At 38.0% G+C, this 13,381-nt stretch overlaps 1 protein-coding gene across 2 annotated transcripts in view; it reads right to left on the bottom strand.

The window, feature by feature from the left end:
- The window catches only part of CDH8 (cadherin 8), a gene marked incomplete at both ends in the record, with an annotated part of 357,413 nt that overhangs the window by 134,944 nt on the left and 209,088 nt on the right, over positions 1-13,381 (bottom strand). For both annotated transcript variants that reach the window (XM_081216876.1, XM_081216875.1), the window contains one exon: positions 9,304-9,557. In XM_081216876.1, coding sequence (XP_081073002.1) covers positions 9,304-9,557 — 254 coding nt within the window. The remainder of the gene's footprint in view (positions 1-9,303; positions 9,558-13,381) is intronic.

Raw genomic sequence — 13,381 nt, 5'->3', positions numbered from 1 at the left:
TAAGGAAGGATGCCAGAGCTGTAGGATGAGCGGGCAGGGGAGACCCTCTAGACAGCAGGTCCTTAGAATCTGCCTCTTTTGCAGAAATTGTCCTCTCCAGGAGTTACCTGGAGATTAAGTCAGCAGAGGGATAAAGGCCCTACCATTCTGGCAGGACACAGGACTCCTCTGATGATCAATACTCATCCCACTGGGTTGGGCCAAGGCTTTGCTGGGATCGCACTGCAGTTTTACTGTTCCCTAAGTCTGCCTGCTTCTGTCCCCTTCCAGTCACAGGTGCTGCCCTCTAACAAACAGCTTGCACTTCAAACTCTATCTACTTCCCAGGAAAACAACCTGCAACCAATGTGTTTAATGGGGATAAGAATACAGGTAACTCATAGAGTTCATGTAATACAGTGTAAATGAGACATATGTGAAGGGCACTGTGCTAAAACACTAAATAGGCATGACTGAAGATCCACAAAAAATTTCTGGTATTACTCATTAAATATCTACTCTTGTACTGGAGAATGCATGTTAGAGTTTGTTCAACATACTCCAGCAAGTCTGTTCCAAGTGAAATTCTATTTCATGCCACTTCATGCTTTCAGAGAGAGAAATGCTACTGTGCAAGTCAGAGGTTTTGCCAAGGCATTGAAGTGCAGAGGCTAGAGTCTGGCTAAGGCAATCATCAGCCTCAGTTCTTAAAACCCTGTATCGTAGTCATCACTGAGGCCCGGAGAACGGAAGGAGCAGGTAGAAAAATAGGGTATTATGAGAAATTCATGCAAGAAACAAATATATTCCCCAGTCCAAGAGAGTGAGCATCTCAGTCTTTTTCAGGATGTCCTTTCACAGTGTGTATGGCAGTTATGGTGATTTTCCCCAAAGCTACACTAAATGAAGCCAGATTTTTCTGGCTGACTCAACCTAAGTGCACACTGTCAGGTGCCCCATGAGAACTAACGTCCCAAGGGTTCTAAGGCAAGTGTGGGGGACATCAACCCCATCATATACAGCTGGACTCTAATAAAAGAATTTCTTTGACTGCTCAAAGTTTAAAAAATATTTTTAAAATCTTACCTTTAGGGAGTTTGCTAGACAGAATAAGATCCTGGAATTATGTGAGAACCAACTATTCAAATTACTGATGAAAATCCATGCTCTTACCAGTCTATGGTAGAAGATGACAAACTCTTTGGTAAAGTAAATATCTTAGGCTTTGCAGGTCATACTGTCTCTGTCACAACTATTCCAATGCAGAGTGGCTGTGTTCCAATAAAACTTTATTTTTAAAAAATGTGGGAGGCCAGATTCTGCACGCAGGCTATAGTTTGCTGACTTCTGGCCTCATGCAATAGACTTAAAGTATTCACTAGTCATGGGTCCTCCCTTAAGTAGGTTCTATGGAAAGGAAAAGGGGGCAACGTATATTCGACTACACAAATAGGAATAAGTGTCATGATGTTTGCAATGCTCTGCAATGCTTGATGTATTGGAATCTAGAGTACAGACCAGCACAGAAGCCTGAATGTCCTTTATGTCAAATGTTTCAGATTCTCTGAAAAATTACAGGAAGTTCAAAGACTAAATCTCTCCTTCTTAAAGAGTGCAAAGGGGCTTCCCTGGTGGCGCAGTGGTTGAGAGTCCACCTGCCGATGCAGGGGACATGGGTTCGTGCCCCGGTCCGGGAAGATCCTACATGCCGCAGAGCAGCTGGGCCCGTGAGCCATGGCCGCTGAGCCTGCGCGTCCAGAGCCTGTGCTCCACAACGGGAGAGGCCACAACAGTGAGAGGCCCACGAACGGCAAAAAAAAAAAAAAAAAGAGTGCAAAGCCCCTGAGCCAAGTAACTCATCTATGAAATCCTGGTGTAAAGAAACTTGAGTTCAAATTGATCTGGCTGCCCTGTCTTTAGTCCCAGTGATGTTCCTTAGAGCCCAGTTAGGGAGATGCTGCTCTTGGAGAAGGGCAGTGTATATTCTAGTTTCCAAATTTAACAGGAATAAATGCACTTTTATATTATAAAAACTATTTTGCTGTGGAAAATTTATAGGAACATACAATGTTGAGCCAACTGCAAGGAAAGATGTTGTTTAGAGCCACTAATAATGAAATAAAGCCCTTAGTTATGAATCAGTTATATATTTCACTGAACTCCAACTGTTTCTTTCTCACTGTTTAATTTCATTCTAGCTTTTGTTATTATGCCTAAAGAAACCATTTTAACATTTTCTCCCATGCACTTCGAGTATCAAAAATTCCATCTACAAGTTTTCAACTTTTGCCTCTAATTGCTCTACTGGTTGCTCTAACTGCTTTAATAAATAATATTATCTGAGTTCTGCTAGTCCCAGAATTCTAAAGTCCCTGCATCACATATTATTTATTATTCCTTTAAGGGAAAAAAGGAGTCTTTTTTCTACCCAAAGCTTCTCTTTATAGTGAGAGAGAAAGAGGAGGGAGGAAGGGAGAGAGGGAATAAAAAATGAGAGAAAATTATATACATATAGTCCACCCTCCAGATTAATACTAGGTTCTCTAGAGTGTGAGATATTTCCACTTTAACATCACTGGATATCTGTGGTTGCTTCTATTGCAATTCCTTAGAGAACTAGGAAACCTCTTCTTCTATGTGACCCTAAAGTTCCATAATCTAGTTTTGTTTATCATTTTCAGATATCCTTAAAGGTTAGTTAGATAAATGTGAAAGACTTGAATTTAATATGGCTATTTAACCCACCTCCTTACTATAGAACAAGGTCCATGAGGGCAGAGGATCTGTCTTTATAGAAATTCCTTAGGAAACCATAGATTAGATATAGATATAAATATATAGATATGGATATAGACAAGTCATAGGTGCCATAGAATGTAATATATAGTATATATAACACATTTTATATATATATATAGTGTAATGTGAATGAATGGCCATGTGACTAAATGAATATATGACTTAATTAATATTAATCACTATTAGCTGAATTAGCAGTACAGTGAGTGTTTTGGGAAAATGACTTGGAAAAGCTGGTACTGTTGAATTGGGAGACAATCAAATTTTAACTGGCTAAGAGTGTGCAGGAACTAAGTGACCAAGTTTTACTTGTTTTAAAAAGACTTAGTCCATGTACTAGACCCTTGTACGCTGTTGGTAGGAATGCAAAGTGGTGCAGCAGCTATGGAAAACAGTATGAAATTTCCTAAAAAAATTAAAATAGAACTACCATATAATTCAGCAATCTCACTTCAGGGCATTTATTCAAACTAATTGAAATCATATTAGCACTCCTACATTCATTGCAGCATTATTCACAATAGCCAAGATGTGGAAACAACCAAAATGTCCATCGACAGATGAATGGATAAAGAAAATGTGGTATATAGAGAGAATGGAGTAATATTCAGCCTTAAAAAGAAGAAAATTCTGTGATGTGCGGCAACATCGATGAGCCTGGAGGACATTTTGCTAAGTACAAGAAACCAGTCGCAGAAGGATGTTATAGCATGATTCCACTTATATGAGGTGTCTAAAATAGTCAGCCATGGAAGCATAGAATGGTGGTTGCCAGGGGCTGGGAGAAGGGAGGAATGAGAAGTTGCTAGTCAATGGCTATAAAGTTTCAGTTACGCAAGACAAATAAGTTTTAGGGATGTGCTGTATAACATTGTGCTTGCAGTTAACAGTACAGTGCTGTACACTTAAAAATCTGTTAAAAGGGTAGATCTCATGTAAAGTGTTCTTATCACAATTAAAAACAACAACAACAAAAAGACAAGGTCTCTTGGGAGTTATTGCAAGATTGAGGAGAGAGTCAATCGATACACAGGTTATTCTCCAAACAATTGCCAGCTTTTCTACAGTATGAAACATTTCCACTGTAGCATCATTGGACATCAGGACTATAAGAAGTGTTTTCAGGAAAAGAGCTCATTAACAGCAAGCCTGGTAACTGAGGCGAATTATAAAAATGCCAGAATACAAGTAGGAAAAAAAAGAAAAAGCAGTGTCTTGTGTTAAGTGGGCACTTACATTCAAGAGAGGAATTAGGGCACGGAGCACTGTGGCCGCCATGGTCATGTGTCAGCCTGCTTCGCCTGCTGAATGGCCATCATTCCCACTTTTAATTTAAGCAGCTCATGTAGTCTCACTCACGGAGAATGCTTTGCAAAAAATAAATAGGAAGCAACTATCTAAAAAAACAGTCACATGCCACTCAAAGCCATGGTGAAATCAAATATACACGACATGACTTTACTGAGCGGAAAAAAATGAGCCATAGCAGGTTTACATGAAAGCACTGACCTGTATTTAACACCTACTCTGTGCTAGGAACTTTTACCTTAAGGATAAACAATTTGCTCCCTCAAATGCCATTTCAGAGTGTCTATCACAAAGTACCGACTCAGTAAACATTAGCTGTCATCATCCTACACACCTCATGCAAAGTACCAGAACGTAGCAAAGCATGCACAGACATAGTCGTCAGTGGTAAGAAGAAACCCGGGTTTAAACCCTGGCCCCACACCCCCTGCCATGTCAACATGCACAGGAAGCATCTTTTCAGAGTCTCAGTCTCCTTCTCCATAACACTGGAATCATACTGACTACTGCATAGGTGTCTTTTGTGAGAACTAAGTGAAATGATACGTAATAGAAACTTAGCACAATGTCTCACTCATCAAATAACAATAACGTTGTTTTTCCCTTTACCTCCCTAATCACAATTTGGTTCACAACCGATAGTAACAAACCCATACAAAGGGGCTAGACTGATGAGAAAGGAACACTCCACCCATACTCTGGTTAACTCCACAGACCTGATATATGTATGCTCCTTTTTCCTGGTATGCATCCTGGACTGAATGAGACTATTTAAAGAATGAATAGTTTATTATTTCAATTAAATTGGTCTGCTAATTCAATGCAGTCTTTTTTATAATAGCCAAGATATGGAAACAACCTAAGTGTCCATCTACGGATGAATGGATAAAGAAGATGTCACACAAACATGTACACGCACACAACGGAATATTAGTCATAAAAAAAGAATGAAATCCTGCCATTTGTGAAAACACAGACAGACCTTGAAGGTATTATGATTAGTGAAATAAGTCAGAGAAAGACAAATACTGTATGATTTTACTCATATGTGTCATCTGAGACAAACTAATGAACAAACAAAATAAAATAAAAACAAATTCATAAATACAGAGAATAGATTAGTAGCTACCAAGAAGGGAACAGGGTTGAGGTGGTGAAATGGATGCAAGGGATCTGCTGTATGGTGATGGATGGTGACTAGACTTGTGGTGGTGCTCTCTCTGTAGTGTATGCAGATGTTGAACTATAATGCTGTACACCTGAAAATTATATAATTAAAAATAAACAAACACATAAAAGAAGATTTTGAGGGAAAAAAATTGGTCCTGCTAAGCCATCACAATACGTAGAGACACAGTTTGAGTCAGAGATCACAGGGAAAGAAAGGGAATGTGACAAAGGAACAGAAAGCAGGCATTGCACTGCCAGAAAAAAAAAAAAACTGCACCACAGTTCCATTCTTGACTATTTGTATGACAGGGGGCAAGTTAGTCTTTTCACCCTCTGTTTTCTCATCTGTCATAAATGAGTATACATATTATCTCATAAAGGTGTTAGGAAATGAACTGAATACATTTAGCACATCCCTGCCACATAGTAAGCACTCACTAGTAACAATATTCATCACAGTAGCAAGGGCAAATTAGACTAAATGATGTTAATTAGACTATTTAGCATGTAACTGTTAAATAAAAAATAACAGGTAGTTCTGCATTCTTCTTGAGTAGAAGAATCTCTGCTAAAATGAGTACTAGGATTTTATTTTTATTTTATTATCTTTATTTAGTTATTTATTTGGAGCAGAGAAAGGTTTATTGCAAGGTGAAATGAGTACTAGGTTTTTAATTTGCATTTAAGATATGAAATTTATGGTAGCTTTATTAGTTGGTAGCGTTAATAGCTCCAAAGATGATATTATCCCAGAATACACATGAGGAAGCTGAGTCTCAAAGAATTCCAAGAGACCAGCTGTCTGACTGGAAGGTAGGAGTGACAGGATTTGAAATGTCGTCTCTGCTGTAGTTTCAAGATACGGCATCTTTTAAATAATTTAAACAATCGTATTCTGTATTACTGAGAGGCATACGGTATTGAAGAAAGTAGCACATGCTTAATTAATGTTCCCAGAAGGGAGACGGTAAGACCATGAATTTTGCCTCTGTGTCACTGTCTGTTTGCCCTGATGGGATTATACAGACCTAGATATAGATACAGATACGTTTATAGACATAGAAATAGGTTTAGTTATAATAATTTTAAAATACATGATATTTTCAGCTTGACAATGTGCTCTCAAAAGAAGTTGAGTCTTAGAGGAAGTTGACCAACCAATTAATGACTGCATGTTTTAACATGGCAGATGCCACAATAAATGCCTATTTCTTGCTGGATGGCAAGGTAAACATTCCCATAAAAGATGTGTACATTCTTGTTAGCATATAAAATACAACAGCCCGAAAGAGAAAAATCATGCTTTGTTATTTGTTACTTGATAGTTCCCTGAATATCTGTGTCCTCTAGTTCTGTTTAAAAAGGTTAAATGGCTCTAAATCTGTCTGCTAGACTTATAAGGAACTATGCACTGCTCTGGCTAGTCAGGAAATTTAATTTTCTACACAAATTAACCAATTGTGCATCGATAGAGGAAAGCTGCTCTCCATAACCCAGTTGGGGGACAGGGGTTGGGGGAGGGACAACTGCAAAAGTGCAGAACAGATACTGAAAAATGCAGTTGGTGATTCTTACATTCTAGATTCATTCCTATGGAGCCAGTCCACCTCCAGTCAGAACGGTGTGGGGCTCACTTTCTGAATAATGCATCAAAACCCTGTTGTAAATGATTTGAAACAGTAATCGCCCCTTCTTTGGGTGGAACCATATATGCCAAGGAACTAGCACTTGCCTGACATCTATCAGAGCTAGAGTATGCCTGTGTCATCAAATGGTACATTATCTGTCCATCTCTTCCTGGTAACACAGCCCCAGATCCCCTTTAGTTCGCCTGGAAACAAAATGCTTCCAAGTTGGGCAGTTGTTGCTAAGCAGCCTCAAGCTTCTTCTTCACCTGCCTTTTATGCCACTGACAATTATAAAAAATAACAATAGCAATAACAATAACAATCAACTACAGTGATAATCATCACTTGATTCCCTGTGAGCTGGAATGATTATCAGTATATCTCCATTTTTACATCAGTCAATGGATAGATTATAAAATGGGCAAAAACATGTGGGGAGCTATGAACCTGGATGTTTACCCACTTCTAACCAATTTGAGGTTAGTATTGGTATCAAAAGTTACTCAAACTTCATCTCTGATGAAAAACATGTTTCTGCACAGGAAGTCTGTTCCCGCTGGTACTATAGATTCCATGTTTGGGGTGTACATGGGATTGCCCTGATATCTGAATCCCCATTTGCCCTGATGGTCCTTAGCTTGGCATGCTCCTGGCCCCCTATGGGTTCTTTGCTGACAAGAGTAGAAATCTTGACAAGTCAAATGCTAAACTGACCACATGGCTGGTCTCTCAGACCAATCTTGTTTACTTCCTTCATATTCTCTCTTATGCTTGAAGATGTGAAGAAAGTGGCAATTGCTCTGTTCTGTGTTCTTTCAGAAGAAATGGAGTAACAATGGAAAACGGGGCAGATTCATTCATTCAACAAGTACCACTGTCTCTATTTATATTAGAATTTCAGTATAAAGCCATTTCACAACTTCACTATTTAGTCAAAAAATGGATGCCTATGTAAATTTATTTTTCTGGATACTTCCTGCCCTTGTATTCAATACTTGTCCCTCTGATAGATACGATTTTCTTAGCCAAACAGAGGCCATTCTGTGTGTCCACAACTTGTTGAGTTCCTTTAGAACAGAGAATGGGCCACTGACCATTCCTCAAATCCCCTTCTTAGAGGCTGAGCTCTTTTGAAGAAAGGATTTTTTTTTATATCCTTATGAGATACACTCTATTATCCTGAATTTAGAAATGACTTGTATTAAAAACAACTTTTCTAGACCTGAAAATAATTCTTTTTTTGCCCAAACTCAAATTATTTGGGGTACTGATTATTCTGCTGGGTTTCACCTCCAGCCTTTTTCAGCACCCTTGGGAGTATTGGGAGTTTAATACATAAAAAAGAAGTGAATAAGTAAAGCTTTCATAAAGCTCACTTGTCTAGAGTTTCCCTGAATAAAGTAATTAGAAAGGTATCTGCCGTAGGTCCCTGTAACTTAGAAATTGAATGACTTGGATATAAGCTGACATCTAACTCATAAATTAACTGGACAATTCTTTAAAACTGTATTCTTCCATCTAGTTTTCTCTCTCTTTTTCAACAAACATTTCTAAAGCAATATTTGAAATCCACACTCAAACACATCATTAACTAACGCTTCACCCTTGAAGACCAGTGGACAAGTTATAGATTTTCAGTGTTCTTTCAGAAGAAAGCTATTTAGCTTGAGCATCTACAGTCATTTGGGTGACTGGCAAAAGAGAAAAGATGTACACAGTTCAACAGCAAGAAAAACCCAGAACTGAGCCTTATTTCTAAAAAAAGGAAGAAAAACTTTAACAAAGGATTATATTTCTCATCCTGGGAAAAATTTTGAGCAGGGAAAGTGTAAACAAAAGATATTTTTGAAATGGCAGAGAAAGGTTTTGTCTAAAAGGCACCGATCCAAACATGCTGACCTATAAGAAATGCCCATAAAGTGATAAAAAGATAATTTCAAAGCCAAACACCAAACACAGAAATAAAAGAGGGGGCCTCTTAATGTGTTGAGACAGTGATCTCATGCCTCTAAATTCTTATACATAATTCACTGTAACTGTCAAAGGAGAAAGAAAGAAAAAAAAAACAGCAATACTTTTCTAATGGTAGAAAAAAAAAAGCACAAACAAGCAAAAATAATATCATATAAAAGATCCACCCAAATGCACTGCAAAATATATTCGATTTTGGCTTTTTCATTGAGCTCTCTGAAAGGTTAATAGCTTTCTTCATCTTGATATTCCTGGCTCTGGGCATTGTATGCAGCTCTTCGCAGGTTTGTGCAACACACACACACAAGCGCAGTACATGTTGACCAAAATTCCTTGGTCATGTGAACACAGTCTCAAAGGCAGCCACACAGACTGCATATGTAATTACATTTTGTACTGATTTGCTTGTCATGCACTATAACCAGTTTTACTTTCAAAAGAGAAATACCTTATAGGACTGGACGTGATGTCGGGGTCACGAGCAGTCACTTGCCCAATCACGGAGTTGAGAGCAGCATTTTCATGAACTTCGAGGAGGTAAGTTGGTGAAGAGAAGACTGGAGGCTCATCTGCATCTTCGACAACAATTTTGACTGTCGCCGTGTCTTTAAAGGGCCCCCTGCTGCTGAAACGCGGGTCAGTGTGGACATTGGCTGCCTCTACCTTCAGTGTATAGGATTTTTTGGTCTCAAAATCCAGAGGCTGTTAAGAAATGACAAAGATGAATATTTCTCACTAATGACCATAGCAGCAAGAACAAATGAGTATAATGCTGATGGATGATCGTTATGTGCATTTAAGCCCATTTGTGAGCCTTAATGGGATCACTCTCCATTCCCCCAGATTCAACCTGTAAATTTTACAGGCATTTATTGATATCTGTTTATTATACAAGCTCAGTGAATCTAATCTCCTACTGTTTTGTTTTGTTTTGCTCATTTCACTTGGAATTCACAAAATATTCACAGTCATGAATTGTGCCATCAAAATTTCACTTCAGAGTCATAATAAAATTTTACTAGTGAAGGCATGATCTGCATACCAATCAGCCAGTTAATCGGGCCTCTGCTCGTCAGAGATAAGGCAGCATCGAACATAATCTCTATCTGGGAAGAATATTTTATCATTTCTGCAACAGTGTGTGAAATGTAAAGAACTAGAAATAATCATTGTGTAGTCCATGGAGACATTATAAAGCACAATTTAGCACTAATCCCAACAAAGGGTGTTTTCTTATTTCACTTCCAGAGCATCACTGCTTTACTGATCATGTGGCTAAAATGAGGCTTATTATTTTTTAGGGCATTCTTAGAGGTCTCTATTATATGAGTTCTGTACTGTGAAGCAGGTGGGCATATAAAGAAATATGTATAGAGACACATATCTACCTGTGTTTATATTTAGGATAGATAGATGATAGATAGATAGATAGACAGACAGACAGGTAGGTAACTAGGTCTGGTGGTGACTTCCACCAACCAGTTAAAAGCAATTTGAAATTACCTCATTGTACCATTACTGAAGATATTTCTGACCTATTAATGCCTCTTTCCTTAAAAGCCCCAGAGACTTAACTTAATGACCTATGTAAATAGAGGCAGGTAAAAGAACACAGTCCCCTTAAACAACCAGAAGGCCATCTGCATCAGAACCCTCACAGTCCAATTTTCTCAGCAACACATAATACTTCAGATGTCAAGGATGTAATTCTGTCAAGGTTCAGAGACAATTTATTTTCGCATGGCAATTCTTATAGGAAAATGAACTTTACATCTGCGGTGCAAGTTAAAAAAAAATAAGCGGGAACACAAGCTAGCATTAGTGAACTCTTTCAGAACTCCTATACAAGCTTAAATATATATCCTTATTTCAAAATTTTATGTTGATACTTATATTTGAATTTCATTCTAATTGGACTTAGATTTTTTTGATATATTTTCTAATAAACAAGGCAGATACTCAATCCCCTGTCTATTCCGAAATTACTAAACACAAGTACCCGTGTGTACATGAATAGGCAATTCAACATCAACATTTTCACAATTTGCTAATCACCCCTACTGTAACAATTTTGTTATCTCAAATTCTTTACAAACACTGTTAAACTTAAGAGATTATATTCTGTTTAATTCTTTGTCCAACATAATGACAATCTACCCGAACACATCCTGGTGTCCGTGGGATTTTGTCAGACAAAAAAGCGGACCCATGGGGCCTCCCTGGTGGCGCAGTGGTTGAGAGTCCGCCTGCCGATGCAGGGGATACGGGTTCGTGCCCCGGTCTGGGAGGATCCCATATGCCGCGGAGCGGCTGGGCCCGTGAGCCATGGCCGCTGGGCCTGCGCATCCGGAGCCTGTGCTCCGCAACGGGAGAGGCCACAAGAGTGAGAGGCCCGCATACCGCAAAAAGAAAAAAAAAAAAAAAAAAAAAAAAAGCGGACCCATGAATTGCAGGAAAATGACTCCTTACAGATTGTTCTCTAGAGTAAAATACATAGGTTTTTTGGTGTCAAGATGTGTAGTATATGCTTCCAAGTTTATGAATAATGGTGAATAAAAATACAGCAAACAGCTAATTGCTTCAGTTTATAAAAGCACCTTATGGTAACAAAGAATAGCAGTTAATAATAACAACAAAAATGACATTAGGAATCATTAGCCAAGGAAAATGTGTCTCTGGGTTAGTCAATAATTGACTCACGTATAATTATACTGTACTCTATTTCACACATGAGTTTTTAAATACTTTGCAACTCTTAATACTGAGCTCCATCCAGGTTTAAAGTGAGTGTTACTCAGCAGAGTTAAAACAGATGCAGCCATTTTCTTTTCAAAATTGATTTTTAAAATTGATTTTGTATATAAAACTATATCCAGAAAATTCCAGGTTCTCACTTTCAATACCTCCCCAAAAGGGGATTTTAAGAGCATGACCATTGGAAGCACATCCCTGTGTAACATGACAGAGAGAGTCAGATAGTAAGCTTGGAGTCATGTCATTGTAATGCTGATCAAGACAGAGGGCAAAATTATTGGCTCCTGACAGTGTGACCTATTATCTATCTTCTAATTCATGAATCAGCAAATCCATTTTAAAATTAATTTGTACTACTTCATGGCAAGCATATAAAAAAAATGCTGAACAAAATACTCATGATGAAGATAAAAGGGTATTTTTCTTTGCAAATGCCCATGTCTGTAAAATACTGAACTGTGTTCTTCACGTTTTTTAATGAATGTAGTTGTCACAATGAGAAATAAATATGGAAAATGTACAGAATTTTTCACATTTACCACACACACACACAAATGATCATGAGCAAAAGCAGTCACAGATTGCAATATGGAGAGACATACCTTGCTCCTGGACTGGAAGAAGCAATATTGTGAAAATGACTATACTACCCAAAGCAATCTACAGGTTCAATGCAATCCCTAACAAATTACCAGACACTTTTCACAGAATTAGAGCAAAAAATTATACAATTTGTATGGAAACACAAAAGACCCTGAATAGCCAAAGCAATCTTGAGGTAAAAAAAAAAAAAGAGCCAGAAGAATCAGATTTCCAACTTCAGGCTATACTACAAAGCTGCAGTAATCAAGACAGTATGGTACTGGCACAAAAACAGAAATATAGATCAATGGAACAGGATAGAAAGCCCAGAGGTAAACCCACGTACATATGATTACCTTATCTTTGATAAAGGAGGCAAGAATATACAATGGAGAAAAGACAGCCTCTTCAATAAGTGGTGCCGGGAAAACTGGACAGCTACATGTAAAAGAATGAAATTAGAACACTCCCTAACACCATACACAAAAATAAGCTCAAAATAGATTAAAGACCTAAATGTAAGGCCAGACACTATAAAACTTTTAGAGGAAAACATAGGAAGAACACTCTTTGACATAAATCACTGCAAGATCCTTTTGGACCCACCTCCTAGAGTATTGGAAATAAAAACAAAAATAAACAAATGGAACCTAATGAAACTTCAAAGCTTTTGCACAGCAAAGGAAACCATAAACAAGATGAAAAGACAACCCTCAGAATGGAAGAAAATATTTGCAAATGAAGCAACTGACAAAGGATTAATCTCCCAAATATATAAACAGCTCATGCAGCTCAATATTAAAAAACACAAATAACCCAATCTAAAAATGGGCAGAAGCCCTAAACAGACATTTATCCAAAGAAGAAATACAGATGGCCAAGAGGCACATGAAAAGATGCTCAACATCACTAATTATCAGAGAAATGCAAATCAAAACTACAATGAGGTATCACCTCACACAAGTCAGAATGGCCATCATCAAAAAATCTACAAACAACAAATGATGAAGAGGGTGCAGAGAAAAGGGAAGTCTTTTGCACTATTGGTGGGAATGTAAATTGATACAGCCACTATGGAGAACAGTACGGAGGTTCCTTAAAAAACTGAAAATAGAACTACTATATGACCCAGGAATCCCACTACTGGGCATATACCATATTTTGGACATGTGTCCAAAAGACACATGTAC

The sequence above is a fragment of the Mesoplodon bidens genome (genome assembly GCF_964165515.1).
Source record: "Mesoplodon bidens genome assembly, chromosome: 18".
Classification (NCBI taxonomy): Eukaryota; Metazoa; Chordata; class Mammalia; order Artiodactyla; family Ziphiidae; genus Mesoplodon; species Mesoplodon bidens.
The sequence above is the reverse complement of the archived record's forward strand: the minus strand, read 5'-3'. Positions and strand labels throughout refer to the sequence as shown.